The sequence below is a fragment of the Neolamprologus brichardi genome, chromosome 1 (assembly GCF_056152115.1).
Source record: "Neolamprologus brichardi isolate AB-2024 chromosome 1, ASM5615211v1, whole genome shotgun sequence".
Taxonomy (NCBI): Eukaryota; Metazoa; Chordata; class Actinopteri; order Cichliformes; family Cichlidae; genus Neolamprologus; species Neolamprologus brichardi.
Genome location: NC_142104.1, coordinates 40,350,102 through 40,368,299, shown reverse-complemented (window position 1 = coordinate 40,368,299; position 18,198 = coordinate 40,350,102). Strand labels below are relative to the sequence as shown.

Here is an 18,198-nt window from a genome sequence, read left to right as displayed (position 1 = left end):
CTGTACAAATAATGTAAATATGACGGTGAATCACGAAAGATTGATAACAAACTGATCACTTGACCCATATTACGTTACTTTCTCTTCGAGTGAATCAACAAACGGCGAAATGAAAAGCGGAACAACAACAATGTTGTTTCTTTAGAGAGTCTCAGCTTACATGTGTTTATTTCATATTTTCAGTTGTTTCCCTCCATGGCTAAATAAATCAAGATTTACAAGAATGGACATAAGGAGCTTCTTTCAAAGAAAAAACTCAGGTAGATGTTATTTTATATATTATGTTTTGTATGTTGTTCACAGTGTTGGGTAAGTTACTTTAAAATAGTAACTTAGTTACATTACTAGTTACTTCTATCAAAAGTAACTCAGTTACTTCAAGTTACTCGTTACTTTCAAAGTAACTAGTTACTAGGGAAAGTAACTTTGGTTTTACTCAGAATTCTCTTGTTAATGTGTTGCTTCCATAACTTTGCCAGTCTTCTAGCTTGCTTACTTGCCACAAGTGCACTGTGCCACCTACCAATAGAAAGGAAAAGATAATGTGCATATTTCCACGAGAGAAATCCCACGCCTGGACCGTCATTGACTGCTGCCATGATTCTAGACTACGTCACAGCGTCATGTGCGCCTTTTACATCCAACACAAAAACTGCAGTCGTGGTGCTTTGATTGTACTCAGAACTCAGAAATTCTGCCTTCTGAATAGGAAGATGTAGGTAACACCAGACTGCAGATGAGCTGCATACAGGGCTGGACTGGGACAAAAAATCGGCCCGGGCATTTTGACTAGAGACCGGCCTGACATTATAGGAAAAATCATAAAGCCTTTGAATGAAAACAAACGCTGTTGTGACAGTGATGTTCACTGTTTTGATGGTATATATGCATCAATCTATCAATGCTTTGTTGTAAGATTCAGATAATTATTTTTTAAAAGCGAGACATTTTAAATGAGAATAAGAAAGAAAAGTATTTCTTTGTGCCCCCCTCTCCTTGTTAATGCCCTACCTGGCCCCCCTGGCAAAACTTTGCTAGATCCGCACCTGCACAGTTACCAGCTGTCAACTACCTAAAAAAGGATCCTGGGGTTATCTGTCTCTCAGAAACAGTTCATAACTTCCCTTCAACTCATTTATGTCACCTAAAAGGTAAACCTGTTTCTCCATCACCTGTTCAGCTCTGATGATTCAGTAAGGACATCTCCTGGTTTCATCTTCATGTTTCCCTCTCACCAGATAAACAAACCGACATCATGACCAGCAGCTTTTTTGCAGCTGTGGCTCCAGCAAACATCAGCTGATACTAGAAATTAATATTAAATAAATTTTAACAACAGCTGATCAAGCTTAAACGTGCTGCTGTTGTTTAACGCGAAATAGGCTGGTTTCTTTCTGGCGCAAAGTGGGCGATAAACAAACAAGAGAGCCGATCAGCTGATCATTGATCAGTTTCATGATTGAAGTAGAAACGGGAGAGGGAGGGGAAGAATGAGAGAAGAAGAGGCAGCTGTGCAGCAAAGACACAGAAAAACTCCAGCTTTGTGTATTTTTCATTGTAGCTGAATTACGGGACAAACTGTTCTTTTTCACCTCAATAAGAAACGCGTCATATTTTCTCTGAATACCAGACGGGACGGTTGGCAACTCTAATAACTTATGAACAAAATAAAGTTCAACATCATTAACTTCATAGCACCCACCCAGCTGTATAGAAACTCTGTCATGCTAGCTAGTACGCAGTACGGAAAAAGTTAGCATAACGAAAATAAACTCCACCTAAACTTGGTTTATATCTGACCCAGATAGACTGCAGGTCATAACTTCTTACCTGAAGTTCAGTTCACACTTGGACCGGCGGCCGCCTCGGGTCTCTTTTCCTTCTGCGTCCACTTTCCCTCATCCACCTGCTGCCTCCACCACTTGCTAATGTTACAGAATCTGTGGAAGCTCCGCGATAGCCACCACACGAAGTAACGAGTAACGACCCTATCTAAATCCCAGTAACGACTAACGCGTTCCTGATTTTGGCATAATAACTAGTTACCGTGCTCGTTACCACAATAATAACGTAGTTACTGTAACGCGTTACTTAATAACGCGTTAGTCCCAACACTGGTTGTTCAGTATATTTCTATGCAAAACAAGAGGAGTTTCAATACACAGCAGTATATTCACAGTTTAAACCAGATATTTACATACACTTTATGGAAAACACAAGAACATTTTTTTACTGTACAACATCAATTGAGAGTAAACTTGTTTTGTTTTGGATAAATAAATATTGAAATATCTTTTGAATTAGTTAAATGTCAGAATAAAGAGAGACAGAGCTGTCTATTTTTTATCACTTTCATCAAATGTAGGAGTACATATACACTAAGTTTATTGTTAATTAATAAGAAAACTCCAGAGGATTCCATTCTGAGCTGAAGAAGCTTCTGATTGGTTAGTAGAGTCCATGTGAGTAAATTGGTGGCACAGCTGTGGATGCATATAAGGCAAAACACAGAGGCTGTTTCTGTGACATGGGAAAATCAAGAGATGTCAACCAAAACACCAGGAACAGAATTGTGGAGCTCCATAAGTGTGGCGAGAGAGGGAGAGAGAGAGGAACAGAGAGGGAGAGAGAGAGGAACAGAGAGGGAGAGAGAGAAACAGAGAGGGAGAGAGAGGAACAGAGAGGGAGAGAGAGAGGAACAGAGAGGGAGAGAGAGAGGAACAGAGAGGGAGAGAGAGAAACAGAGAGGGAGAGAGAGGAACAGAGAGGGAGAGAGGGAGAGAAACAGAGAGGGAGAGAGAGAGGAACAGAGAGGGAGAGAGAGAGGAACAGAGAGGGAGAGAAACAGAGAGGGAGAGAGAGAGGAACAGAGAGGGAGAGAGGGAGAGAGAGGAACAGAGAGGGAGAGAGGGAGAGAAACAGAGAGGGAGAGAGAGGAACAGAGAGGGAGAGAGAGGGGGAGAGAGGAACAGAGAGGGAGAGAGAGAGAGGGGAACAGAGAGAGGGAGAGAGGAACAGAGAGGGAGAGAGGAACAGAGAGGGGGAGAGAGGGAGAGACACACATGTTAGTCAAATGGTTGTTTACCAAAAGTATCACCGTATCATAGGGACTCATGTATCTCGTACCTCGTGTTTCTTTTTAGGTTTGTTATTTTTCAAATTCTATATTTATTAAGTTCTGCAGCTTGTTTGCACAACAAGGCTAAATAATTATATAAACGTTTCTGAATCTAAATAGTGGACTTTGGTAGAATTAAAAAATAAGTGTAGTGCAGGTCTATGATGATTTTCAGTGCTACTATCATCTAGTTTTGATTCTGGGTCTTTCTTGGTTAAGTCCTAAGTAGTCCTGATTTTGAACTGTTGTAGTCCTGTCTTAATTCTGGATCAGTGATAAATATTTTTCGCTATATGAAGTCATTCTTTTTTGAACAAAACTCAAAACAGAGCCTATAAACAAACACCCCCCCAATCCCACATGCATACTACCCTTTAGGGCTAAGCCCCAGGTGTATCAAATGTCTGCCTCCGCCTCTGTTATTAGTTATAAAAAACGGAGCCTTCACTATGAAAGACTGAATCAGTTTCTGTCTGTACTTTAAAAATAACCTCAAGCTGGCTACAACAAGATAAGAAACACATTTTAATAAGTTACTGTAAAAGTAGAACAATTAAAATGTGTCATCTTGTCCACGTCTGCCATCAGCCTCGCTCTCTTCCAGCATTCGCACTGCTCCAGTCTGCAGCTCCACATTTGAATTGCACAATACAAGCTTGTTTGTGTAACCAAAATGAGAAGAAACAGCAGTTTTCTGTGTTTCAGTATCTTTGTCCAACAAGCTGTAATTGAGTAACTATGGAAGCTCAGCCACATAATAGGAAAAGATCCATGTTGTTAGAAGAGATACATAAAAATATAAACCAAGCCCTGGACGGGCTTTCGTTTGATGGACAGTGTTCAACAGCAACATTCAGCCAATTTATATTAGATTAGAAAGATTATAAAACCTAGTTCGCTGTTACACTTGTATTAAGGGTCATACTCCCCATGAGAAAGTGTCCTAAATCAGTTTTAACTTGATTTCATTTATACTTGAGGCTTTTCGGCTTACACCAGAATTATGTCAGCTTCATTTGCAGCCTCTGAGGTTGCAGCGCAGCTCGTGTGTGCTTGGACGGAGGCACCATAAGAGAACTGTGACACGCTGCTTTCTGCTTTTCCCAAAACGTTTCTGATGCCAGCTGACCAACAGGAAATGAGCTCAGGAAACTCTGATTCGTCTCCCTTTTTAGCGATCACAACACAAACCTCCTGTCGACTCGAATCATTGATGTGAATGATTGAACAGATGAATGAACGTAAACCGAGCGACAGCGAAAAGCCTGCTAGAAATAACAGGAACACTTAGGTCAACGTGTTTCGACAGCAGGCAGAGGAGCTACAGATCAAATCCTACAGTGCAGGTTATCACACTAACACTAACGGTCCTCGGGTGCTGCTGGCTCACCAATAAAGGCACTCACCTACTACGACAGGCAGGACCTTCATAGCTTTCCTCTCCCTGCTGTTGAGCTTGGCTCTCGTCTTCATTTGCTGCTGGCTGAAGGTCAGCGTAGGCACCGAGTTCTCTCTGTACTGCCGTGGATAAGGAATCTCCTGTTGTATGTAGTCGCCAGAATCATCCATGCGAGACTGGGCTAGATCTCTCTCAATAATCCTGGGCAGAGGCATGGGCAGAGGGCCAGGGATGGTGCCTGGCAGTGGGGCGAGGGTCGTGGTGATGGCAGCGTGCTGCAGCTTCCTGCAGGCCTCGATGCTGCTTCGTAGTTTGGCCTTACGGGTCTCCTCCCAGCGACGCAGCCCGCGGAAAACCCCAAAGTAGAGCAGGACCATGATGGGGCAAGGAATGAAGAAGGAGCAGACTGAGGAATACACCACATAGTTGTTGTCCTCCAATTTACACTCTGTGGGATCACGGTTAGGTACGTTGTTGATGCCAAATATGACAGGCGAGGCCACTGCTAAGGCCAGCAGCCAGGTGGCAGATAGCAGGATGCGCTGACGATGGTCCACATGTTTGCGGTTGTAGTTTAGTGGAATGGACACGGCAATAAACCTGCAGAAAGAAAGAAGCGTTCACAAGGATATGTTTAACATCATGATCTCGAGCGCTTGGAAGCATTTTGGCTTCCATTCGTAGTCTATGTGTAGTCCAAATTTGATTGTCTAATCATTTTTAGTAAAGCTATCATTAAATACATTAAATACTGGTAAATAGTCTTTTGGTAAGTAACAGAAGTAAAATAATCTAAACTTTGTCCTAGGAAACATTTAGCTTTTGTCCACTTCTGACAGGAAGTCTCAGCCTGGTTCACAACACTGGAAAAAACTGTTATTCTTACAGTAACACAGCTGTTCAGAGTTTATATTGCATGATTTTCATTTCAGTATTTCCTGTTACTTCAAATGTATAAGCAGTGTTGGGGAGTAACGGAATACATGTACCGCCGTTACGTATTTAAAATACAAAATATGAGTAACTGTATTCCGTTACAGTTACCGTTTAAAAAGGTGGTATTTAGAATACAGTTACTTTGTTGAAATAAATGGATTACACGGCGGTACTTCCCTGTTTCATATTGTGGCGGGTCAGGACTGTTTGGGTTTTGTTTGACAGCTACGTTCTGTTGTTCCAGGCGGCAGCGTTACGGTTGCCATGGTTACAGGGTGATGCTCTCGCTCTGCGTGTTTCCTGGGTGAGAGAGGCCTTTTTGTTGTTGTTGTGCTAAGCTAATAGGCAGAATGCTACAGGTATAGCTCTAAAGAATGTAGCATCATAGGCAGTGTAGTCCGTGCTGCAGGGAGAATGGACTGCCATACACGTTATGTGTCTGTGAGCGAGGGAGGGAGAAAAAGGAAAAGTACGAGCTGTCATCGAGCAAAAAACGGGAGCTGGAAGCATGTAAATATAATAATAACCACTGCAGCCAAGAAGAGAGCCTGACGAGCCCAGTTGTAAGTAAGCTATTAAGACTCGACTGTACACCGTGTTCGTGTTTTCCTCCAAAAACAATAAGTTCCGTTGGAGCAGCCTTTCAACGCCTCTCTCTGTCTCTGCTAGCAAAGTTGACCCAGACAACAAAGTAAAGCTAGTTTTCGGCTACGAGCCCGACACAGAACCCACCGTATTAGCCAGAGGTCCCTTTACTACGGTTCGGAGCCGCGGACCTTCAGTAACAGTAATAAATCACAGCAATAGTACATTCATGTAGTTGTAAACAGCATGATAATATATTAAGTAATCCAAAGTATTCAGAATACGTTACTCTCATTGCGTTACAGAATACATTTTGGGGCATGTATTCTGTATTCTGTAATGGAATACATTTTAAAAGTAACCTTCCCAACACTGTGTATAAGGTTAAAAATGTAAATTTCAGTGTCAAAGCTGAATTATTCTGAGTTACAAAAATAATTCTCTGTCCTCGTGTCACTGAGCAAAGACTCCGGAGACTAATTCAGTCATAGTTACTGTCAAGTTATACTTTTTACCTTGATCGATCACTCTGGGTACCTAAGCGTTGTTTGGAGGTTTAAAATAAAAAGATAGACCTGGGAGCTTTGACAGTCATTTGTAAAGTGAACTCAGTCTATTAAAGGCTTTGGATGACTGTCTGCTGACATTTAGACAAACACAGGGTTAGAATTTTTAGCCCCTCTATGAAAATTTCATTTAAAAAAATTGATGTTAAACAGAGTAAGGTTTTCACGCAGCTTTTCCTCTGGCCTATCCCAGCAGTCTTAGGGTGTGAGGCACCCTGGACAGGTCACCAGTCTGTCGCAGGGCTAACACAGATAACTATTTAACCTAACCCCACTAACTGCATGTCTTTGGACTGTGGGAGACGTGGGAGTACCGGGGGAGAACATGCAAACTCCACACAGAAGGACCCCGGCCTGATGGTGATCCTGAACTCAGGATGACTTTACTCACTGGCTGCAGTGCTCAAGAGTAATATTTTGTGGTGGCTGTGCCTTTGAGAGAATTCAAAAAACAATTTTGATTCATTACAACCTCCCATGGCTCAACACTGATTTAACTTCGCAAACGAATATATCCGTCCTAAGCAGCTATATTTTCTGTCATTTTATTTTAGCTGTAATGATTTATAGTAAATCAGGCTTTTTGAAAAGCTGCAGTCTCTCATAAATGATGAGTTCTCTTCCAAATCACCAAAGTTGCAAAGTTAGCATGACCCATAAAGCTACAACAGACATATTAATGGTTAATTCACCAGACTGAAATAACCTGACATTGGCCTTTAAAAATAGAGAAATTTCAGTTTAGTGTGGATGTGGTGATACAGAAAGTCCACGAAACATTCGTTTTAATGCTTGGTTTTAACTTGAATTTTAGTTTGGAACTTAATTATTTTATAGGAAACAAAATGTGAGGAGCATATCTGGATTACACTGTTATCTGAATGAAATAACTATATGATGAAATTCCCTTTTTAATATTACATTTTCTTCTTTGTAGCAAGTATTTGTGTCCAGAACAGCCGAGGGATTAATCACAGTATCTGCTGTGTTTTTGTTAGTTTCAGACTCATCTTCATCGAATGCCTTTGACAGTAAAAGCAAGCATGTAGGAGCAACGTAAAGAGGTATACCTGTCCACACTGATAGCACAGAGGTTAAATATTGATGCGGTGCACAGCATCACATCCATGGTCATCAGGCCATCACACATCAGCATGTTTAAGGACCAGACTCCACCCTGAAACTGCACACACATAAACAAACACAAAAACACACAAACCTTGAGTCAACAGAAACTCACTGCAAATATTCCCAATCCTCTTGTCTTTGTGCCAGAGTGGGTCACAAACGTTCCTGCATGAAGCATGACTCTGTCCTCTGATTTCTTCGGCGAGCACAGTAGGCGTTAACTTTCAGACAGACTTTCTAATCCAGTGACTGCATGTGGACAAAGCACTGGTGTGAAGATTAACTGGCTGTGACCACTGGCACAGATAACAAGATCTCAAATGCAGCTAGTTAAGGGGGATTTAAGGGGAAGCCTCAGCAGGGCGTCTCTATTATATTTAGACAGGCAAGCATGCAGGCAGGTGGCTCCTGATACTGAAGACAAGGCTACATCCTGGTCTTTTGCCTGCAGATGTTGTGAATTATGGGTCGTACCTTTTCTCAACACTAGAATAAAGCTCCCACTGTCTCCCCTCGATTTTTATTTATCCTGATGAAAGACGAACAGCCGTCTCTGTTTTATGATGCTCTTTTTCTGATGAGTATAATTAGCTACCGCGCTAAGAGTGTTAATCCTCCAGAATTGTTATAATTAATAAACACCTGAATTCAAGACAACAGCTTTCTGTCCACTAGTACTTTAGGGCTCACACATTATTAGAAACTGAAGCGTCACATTTTGCATCTTTTTGCAGTCGTTTTGCCATTTTCTTTTGGTAATCATTTTACCGATATATGTGCTGATTTTGTCATTCTGCAGTTTCTTTTGTATCTCTGTTTGCATCTTTGTTATTTTGCATCTGCGTGCATATATTTGGAGTTGTTATTTTCTGTGTTTCCATGCTTTTTTCTTTAACCTCCTGACATCCACATATGTGGACATCACATTTTGGGTTGTCTAGACCAAAATACTAAATTTTGCTCTACAAGGGCCTGATGTCCACTAACGAGGACGTTTTACTGACACTGTTCTATTGAAATTTAAAACCGATGTCCTGATATGTGGCTCTCATTTTACTCAGAAACAAAAATCAGGTAAAATAACAAAAAAAAAATCTTTGTTTTTACATTCATCAGGTCCCAATCAGCCCAAATAGCAAAGAGAGATTAAAAATGCATGCTGTGGAAGAGTTTGGGTCTTATGAGGTTAAGGGTATTTTAGACGTGTTTGGAGTCTAAAGTTTGCATTTTACCGTTTTTTGTAGCATGCATGTGTTTTTTTTCCAGTTTTGCTATTTTTGCACAGTGGTTTGTACGTCTTGGTTACGTCTATTTATCGTTATCTTAGTAGTCTCCAGGCCTTTAAAGTTCTTATGGGCGCCTTGGATTTTGTGAAGTCTTGAAGCCACACTGTGCGGTCTTCAGTCTTTATATCTTTTTTTCATTTCCTCTTGGTTAATGTTGCATCTGAACTACAATATACAGGAGATGTAGAGATACCTGCTTATCTTCTGTCTGACGCTTTCTTCGAGTTACAGTCAGACTCATCTGCACGCATGCTGTACTAAATGCTGACCTGATAAGCCTGTTGGGTAATACGGCTCTTACCTCTGCGTAAACGAAGAGAGGGAGAACCAGCACCGCCAGCAGCAGGTCTGCAAATGCCAGACTCACTATAAAGTAATTTGTAGTGGTTTTTAAAGCTTTCTCCAAGTAAACGCTTATACACACGAGCACATTTCCACAGGTGACGACGATGATTAAGAAAATCCCGAAAATGAGAGCTGGGAAGTTTAAATGTGTGACGGCGGCCGCCGGCAGGGTGTCGTTGTTAAAATCCGTGAAGTTGTCCGACATGGTCGCCGGTGTCGCGCCGTGCGCCGCAGACTGACGGGCTCCTTGTCCTACGAAGAGTTTCCTCCAGGGTAGTTTTCATCTATAAGCCGTTAAGGAAAGCAGAAGGTTTCCAGATGAAGTCGGGCTAAGTTGTTCTCCGTGGACGCGCATCCACGGCGCCCAGTGTGCGCACTGAAACCGATGCGCAAAGCCACACCGCTCGATGTAACCACGTTACCACCCCTTAGGAACCCTTTCTTCAAATTTGACTGTCAAATGTGGATTCTCTGATAATTGCTCGCTACTGAAGGGGCAGCTGTGCAAAGTGGACGAATCAGAAGGCAACGGCTTAACCGGATAAATCTGCTTATGTGTTAACAGCCTCAGCAGGTTGGCAAATCAGGTTCGACTGAGACAGCAAACAGTGTGGCAATCGGCTGTTCCTCACATATGTAGACTTCTTACACTAAACTGCAGCCCTGAATATCAGTACATGGGAAAGACTTTACATGAAGTCATTCTTTAATTGTTTATATAATATTTTCTGCTACACTGAGTAACAATGAGACATATTTCAAACACATATTTAAACTCGATCTTTTTTCTAAAAGTATTCAAGTAGTTTTAAAGCTAGCCAATCAGGAAGAGGAGGAAAACGTCAGCAACAAGTGAGACCAAAGTGGTGAAACACAGACTGCGCTCCTATAAGCTCCGCTCTACACTTGCTGTAATAAGCTGCAGTTATAACCCAAACATGCTACACAGGTGTATACCCCCGTCCCAACTTTGCTCAAATCTGGAATCAAATTTCAAAATATTATTAACAATAATAATCTCAGTTTTAACATTTATTTATGGTAAATGAAGTACAACATATATAAGATAGAGCCACTAGTGTGCTACATGTGGTTGCAACATGAGAAACAAATAGTAATGTGAAGATAGTTGCACTGTTTATGGTTTTATCTCAGCTGCTTCTTTTAGTTTCACATCAACAGCAGTCTCCTATTTTTTCATAATTTTCTTCTTCATCTCAAAAAAAGCCTGCAGCTCTCTATATTGGCACTATATTTAAAGTCATATAATTGGGTTAACCGGGTATCACATGGCGGTCATCACATGATGAGCATTTCAAGTACTTAATGGGCATTTTGGCAGTGTTGGATTTTACTTGTTTTGTGTGTTGATGATCAAATATGTGGCTTAGAAATGAGCAAATGAAAATAAAAGCTTCAGAAAACTAATTTTAGCAGTGGCGGCTCTGCTGAGAGTCTGTAAATATTAGCGTTGTTAGTGGATTATGTGGCGCTTGAACCATGAAGGCTCCCATTACTGATATCTGCACATACTTAATGCCATTGCTGGGCATTCTTTCTGCTATTTTTCATGCTTGAATACACATTTCAGGAATATGGTAACTGACATATATCTGAATGACTGATTGGATATGCCCTGATTAGCAGTTCATCATCATGATACTGGAACTGATGCCGAAGTCATTCTGCTAGAGTCTGAGAAGCAGAATGAGCTTCACAGTCATGTGTAATGAAGTGCTGCCTGCATCACTGCCTTTAAAGACTATCTGCTCTTAGGAATTTTCTGTTTCTCAGATTGAAACTGAAAGTCCTGGAAACGCATCAGTAGAGGAATACTCTATTCCATACTTTAATGTCTCATAATTAAAAGCTTTCCACTGCTGCTCTTCAAGGGTAGCGCATCTTTGAAGTTAGAGTGAGGAAGTAGAACTGGATTATGCCAAAATGGGAAATCCTGTGATCGCTGTTGGTAAAATCACACACTGACTCACTGAGATAACACCTGGTGTGTCTTCTATTCACTGATGTGGACACAAATGACCAGGTCAGTAACAGCATTTCACTTAAAGTTTCCTGAACATTTCTTTGGATACTTTGATAGGTGGTATTATCTTGCTGGGGTTACATGATATCATGAATGATGAACCAGACCCTGTAAATTATTCAGTGTATTCACTACTGCAGTGATGAACAGTCCCAGCCAGCAGCAGCAGGCCCTTGCTAAATGTGGCTGCTTAAGGCAGTGTTTCCAAACGACTGTGGTGCGGCACAAAGGTGTGCCATTGAAGATTATCTGCTTCCACCTGATTAGTAACGGGCAGCACAATTACATTCTCTTCCACTAGAGGGCAGCACAACTACCTGCTGTAATTCAATGGGTTGCCAACTGCCAGGAAAACAGAAGAAGACGAAGAAGAAATTACATATGCTATGTCCCAATCAATGACTTGGTCCCAATTCAGGTCCTGCATCGTCCTGTGACGATGGAGGCCACATTTGAGGGCAGATTACATCACAGCCAGGCGACAAAGGCTGTCCCAATTCGACATCTGTGTCGCTACCAAAGACTGTTTTCTGCAGTCATTGGTCACTACCCGATCTGTACTGGAAACCCAATCGGTACCACGCATGTGCAAATCTTATGTCACTTCTTCTCTTTACCAACATTGCGACAGTTAATATATTTGAAGAGACACGGTTAGCGCCCAGTTAGCACCTCTCGACACCTCTTTTTCGACTGCCCGGGACATTTAAACAATGGATACCTCCATATACAAACAAATTCACGCTTTTCTCCTCAACGGAGAACAATTCAATTCCCCCGATTGAACACCAGCGACGTAAAATAAGAAGAATGGCGCCTAATTACAGAGTTAATAATACTGACTTAGTAATGTGTCACGTGAAGATTCAGCAGCCAGATTAAGTGTTTACTGACAATTGACAGTGATAGCGAACATCATCATCACTATTCCAACAATCCTCTCCGCACAGACAAGCATAAACACACTCGAGTATCACTAAATCAAATTTACACATAGAGAAACACGATTTGTAATGATGATAGTTCAGTTTACAGTTTCAGGGTTCGTTCAGTCGCTCAGCAGGTGGCTGTATCCTTGTACACTTGGGAGTAAACTGCCATTAAACGAAACAGAAGAAGAAAACCTCTGCACATGCGTGGTACGGATCGGGTAGACCCCATTTGTATGGTACGGTAGTATGGTCCCGTCTTTGCACGTGGGCAGTAAGGATCGGGGAGTGCTGAACCATAACTAACTTTTTTTTTTTTTTTGTCTACATTATACTGAAATGTTTCATTATTGCAAACATTTTAAGATATACTTAACATCTTAACAGATACTCTGACCCGTAACTATCATAAAATGCTTCGACCGAAAGTAGACACCTTTTGCACATGCGTGGTACTGATCGGGGTTCTGGTACGGATCGGTGACAGGCTGCTCCAAATGCGTCCTCTAGTGATGGTAAATTTGATTATTTTTACTGAATCGAGTTTGAATGAGTCACTCACCAAAGTGAATCGGGTTTTTTGAGTAATTTGATTCACTGAGTCAGTTGACCAGAGAGTGCAAAAAATGTACATTTTCACTCAAACTTAATTTGTTTCTCTTTTCATGTAAATCCTACTGCTAAGATGAGTGATTCTAAAAGAAAACAACTATTTTATAGAGCAAAAAAAATTCTAAAGGGAACATTTATTTTGTTTATTTTTATTTTATTAGTATTTTCCTTAAATGTGTCAAATATATATTTTCTCATCTAAATGTCCACTGAGCTGTGAGCCAGGGGGCGGTAATGCTCCTTAACATTGTTTGCCAACCAAGAAGAAGAAGAAGCTGTGAGCCAGGAGGGAGGGGGTGAGTAACTCAAATGTGCTGTTAGCATGTTAGCAGAGCAATGCTACTGTGAACCGAGGAGCTATTTTCTTGATGTGAGCTTCTACTCAGGGTTTTTTCTTCCAGTTCAGAGCAGAAATGTTTTTGTTAAGATACTGGATGTTGTGTTTTTCTCCACAATTTTAATTATAAGCTAGATACATTGCTGTTAACAGCAACAGGGATGAGTCAGTGAGTCAGTTGGGCTTGTGAATCATGATTCACGAGTCAGTAAAGTGATTCTCGAGTATTGAACGATTCGTTCATGATTCGCGCATCACTAGCGTCCTCCTTTTCCTCATGGATGGGTGGGGTGTCACTACCCGATCCGTACCGGAAACCCGATCGGTACCCCACATGCGCGAAAGGTGTCCACTTCCAGTCGAAGCGTTTTACGATAGTTACAGGAGTATCTGTTAAGATGTTAAGAATAATAAGTATCTCTATAAATGTTTCCAATAATGAAACATTTCAATATAATGTAGACAAAAACGAAAAATAAAAAGATAGTTACGGATCAGGACTCCCCAATCCTTACTGCGCATGTGCAAAGTTGCTCCAGAGACAATCCAGCACATAACAGCAGGGTGCAAGATGCTAGCAGGCAAGGCATACATGAAACGCCATAACCAAGTGGTCGGCATAGTGTACAGGAACATCTGTGCCGAGTATAACCTGGAAGTCCCGAGGTCAAAATGGGAGATGCCCCCAAGGGTGGTGGAGAATGACCGAGCTAAGATCCTGTGGGACTTCCAGATACAGACGGACAAAATAGCGGTGGCTAACCAACCGGACATAGTGGTGGTAGACAAACAGAAGAAGACGGCCGTAGTGATCGATGTAGCGGTTCCGAATGACAGCAATATCAGGAAGAAGGAACACGAGAAGCTGGAAAAATACCAAGGGCTCAGAGAAGAGCTCGAGAGGATGTGGAGGGTGAAGGTAACGGTGGTCCCCGTGGTAATCGGAGCACTAGGTACGGTGACTCCCAAGCTAGGCGAGTGGCTCCAGCAGATCCCAGGAATAACATCGGAGATCTCTGTCCAGAAGACCGCAGTCCTGGGAACAGCTAAGATACTGCGCAGGACCCTCAAGCTCCCAGGCCTCTGGTAGAGGACCCGAGCTTGAAGGATAAAACCGCCGGCAGGGGCGTGCTGGGTGTTTGTTTTATATATATATTAGATGAGAGAGAGGACAAGCTAACCAGTGTTGGGAAGGTTACTTTTAAAAACACGAACACGGTGTACAGTCGAGTCTTAATAGCTTACTTACAACTGGGCTCGTCAGGCATTCTTCTTGGCTGCAGTGGTTATTATTATATTTACATGCTTCCAGCTCCCGTTTTTGCTCGATGACAGCTCGTACTTTTCATTTTTCTCCCTCCCTCGCTCACAGACACATAACGGGTATGGCAGTCCATTCTCCCTGCAGCACGGACTACACTGCCTATGATGCTACATTCTTTAGAGCTATACCGGTAGCATTCTGCCTATTAGCTTAGCACAACAACAACAGGCGCTCTCTCACCCAGGAAACACGCAGAGAGAGAGAGAGCGTCACCCTGTAACCATGGCAACCGTAACGCTGCCGCCTGGAACAACAGAACGTAGCTGTCAAACAAAACCCAAACAGTCCTGACCCGCCACAATATGAAACAGGGAAGTACCACCGTGTAATCCTTTTATTTCAACAAAGTAACTGTATTCTAAATACCACCTTTTTAAACGGTAACTGTAACGGAATACAGTTACTCATATTTTGTATTTTAAATACGTAACGGCGGTACATGTATTCCGTTACTCCCCAACACTGCTAATCACACTGCACTAAATTTACTGCGATGGTTCATTGTTTTGTACATAAGGAAATCTCAGCACTTTTTGTTTCAACAGGAAGTTCTGCTTTTGTATTTTTCACTGAATGTTTATTCCGTGAATTTGTAATTTAGAGGAAGACTATTCTTGCAGCAAAGTTTAATTGAGCTGTACAAGGTGCAATTTCAGAATTAGTTTGTGCATATTTTGTAAGTTACTTGTTTCATCAGGTGATGAGATAAATACAGATTAAAAAAACAGAACACATGGTCTATTATTTACACCTAACATATAACTGCAACATTGTTTTTTAAAAAAGACTTGAAAGGACTTGAAATTTAAAGTTTCGGACTTGGGACTTGACTTGAAAGTTGTCTGTCTTGACTTACGACTTGACTCTGACTTGCTTGACTTTACTTGAGACTTGACTTGTGACTTGAGGATAAAGACTTGAGACTTACTTGAGACTTGCAAAACAATGACTTGGTCCCACCTCTGCCATCTGCCTGCGGTTAGTAAAAGTGTTTTATACGGTAGTCCTTTATTGATGCCTGTGCTAATTTATGCTAAACTATCGTTTATACACTGCTAACATGGATGTGGTATGCTAACAGTGAATGCTGTGGGTGTTTACTGATAGCAAACTGTGGTATGGAGACGACTGTTTATAATATTTCTAGTGATACTCAAAAGTAGGGGTGGGCGATATAAACGATATACGATAGAAACAATATAAATTTGGCCAACGATAGAGATTTTGACTATACCGCTCTATCCGATAGCGCATGTTGATGATGTCATCAAGCTGCGCCTGTTTGGTCGAAAGCATCGCAGCGGCTAAAACCATTATCATCTGCAAATTATGGCGACAGTCATAGCAAAGAGATGAAGCTTTTGAAATATGGGGAAAGCCAAAAACTGCGCTTCCTCCACTTCTGTAACATTGATTCATTAATGCTGAATTCTCTCGCAGCTGCTCTATTCCCATGTTGTTGCAGTATATTAATGACTAACCTCGTATTGTGGATGAATAATCTCAGTTGTTCTCCTGACTGAAGTTTGGCCCGTGTACAGCATCCTGCTATGCGATTGCATTTGTCCCTGACCACCAGAATCCCTCACGTTAACTTTTAATGAGTGGAAAAAAAGTTGGCGTTCATCCTCCAGCTTCACTGTGTTAATGTTATGCTAACATAGCTGTGTCGCTAGCAATCACGTAGCACATCATTATATACCAGGTAGTCCAACTTCAGTAACCCTGCAAACGCCACTGCTGTTTAGTTTTCTGTCTTCATTTATGTTGGAAGTGGTAGCAGAGCTGTACGTTTTAATTAGTTTCAAAAGTCTTTGTCAGAACATGGTATGAAATGTTTAGGTGTAAACTAGCGAGCTAACTTCCTGTTAACTTCTAACTCCGTTAAATTTAATCAATTCTGTTTTCATGGATGTAAAACTTAATTGTTACACCTGGTAAAGCAGCAACGCTGATGATTTAATTAAAGATGAAAGAATTTAGACCGTTTTTAACTCTTAGTGTTGTTTGACTTTGGGACCTGAAATGGACGGAGTTTTGGACCCAGATTACTCCGCGAAGCTCCTCACTACGGCAGCCGTAATGTTCTGACAATCCATCAAGCAGTGCGGCTTACCAAAGTTGTACTAAAACATTTTTTAACAGATTTCTGCACGCAGAAATCGGTTCGAGGTCACTAAGCACAACCAGAATTCATACATAAGGCACTCTCTCGATTTTTTAGAAAATTAAAGTATTTTTTGTGTGGAAAATACGTTATACAGAAGAAAAGAATATATATCGTTACCGCACATGCTTCAAATTATATCGCGATATGGATTTTAGGCCATATCGCTCTAATTTGTATAAATGTCCAGGATGCAGCCCCTGAATTTGGTCATAGCCTGGCAATGGTTACTTTGTGATGTTAGCAGAGAAAATCACAGAAAATGTTAACATTAGTGAATAGTGAATTTCATTTATACCAACCTAAACTAACACCAAGGCACCGGCAACCATGGTGACTTCTTTTAAAAAATTTAGCCTGCACCTGTCACACAGAAGTCAGTCTACAGGCTGTAAGCAGTAACTGAGAGAGTTGGAGATGGCACAGTTTTAGACATGGCACCGAGCACTCCGATTACCACTGGGACCACTGTTACCTTCACCCTCCACATCTTCTCCAGCTCTTCTCTGAGTCCTTGGTATTTCTCCAGCTTCTCGTGTTCCTTCTTCCTGATGTTGCTGTCATTCGGTATGGCGACATCGATCACGTCTTCTTCTGTTTGTCTACCACCACTATGTCCGGCACTAGCCATCATCATTTTGTCCGTCTGTATCTGGAAGTCCCACAGGATCTTAGCTTGGTCATTCTCCACCACCCTTGGGGGCGTGTCCCATTTTGACCTCGGGACTTCCCTGCCGTACTCGGCACAGATGATCCTGTATACTATGACGGCCACTTGGTTATGGCGTTCCATGTATGCCCTGCCTGCTAGCATCTTGCACCCTGCTGTTATGTGCTGAGCACGTGGTCGGTTGGGGCGATCTTCCTGAGGTATTCGTGGATGGTTGTTGCCTCATCCTGGACAGGAACTCACCAGTCCCCGGCCTCTTCGCTTCCGCTTAGTATGCGGGAGGAAGGAAGTGCTGGACTTGAGGTGAAACCCTCCATGCATGGTCAGGAGCTTCCTGGTCTTGATGTCAGTGGCTTCTATCTCCTCCTTTGGCCAGCTGTGGACAAGCATGCTAAGGTGTCACATTATTATCATTATTATTCATTTGTATTTGTCCCGGTCACAGAGCAGTTTGTTGTAATCTGTTTATTTATGTTCCTGGTTACAGTTGCACCAGAATCCCCTATAATCCTTTGATCCATCCATCCATCCATCCATCCATTCGCTTCCGCTTATCCTTTTCAGGGTCGCGGGGGGCACTGGAGCCTATCCCAGCTGTCATAGGGCGAGAGGCGGGGTACACCCTGGACTGGTCGCCAGTCTGTCGCAGGGCCAACACACAGGGACAGACAACCATTCACACTCACTTTCACTCGCACATTCACACCTAGTGGCAATTTGGATTATCCAATTAACCTATCCCCACAAGTTGC

The 18,198-nt window shown here is 42.0% G+C and overlaps 1 protein-coding gene across 1 annotated transcript in view; it reads right to left on the bottom strand.

Annotated features, from left to right (window-relative positions):
- drd4b (dopamine receptor D4b) overlaps nt 1-9,649 on the bottom strand; it is a 19,840-nt gene extending 10,191 nt beyond the window's left edge. Inside the window, exons 1-3 of the mRNA XM_087845106.1 lie at nt 9,320-9,649; nt 7,675-7,787; nt 4,525-5,117 (exon numbers count right to left, since the gene is read on the bottom strand). Of these exons, the coding sequence (XP_087701232.1) occupies nt 4,525-5,117; nt 7,675-7,787; nt 9,320-9,568 (955 nt within the window). The 5' untranslated portion in view covers nt 9,569-9,649. The remainder of the gene's footprint in view (nt 1-4,524; nt 5,118-7,674; nt 7,788-9,319) is intronic.
- Between the last annotated feature and the right edge of the window lie 8,549 nt (nt 9,650-18,198).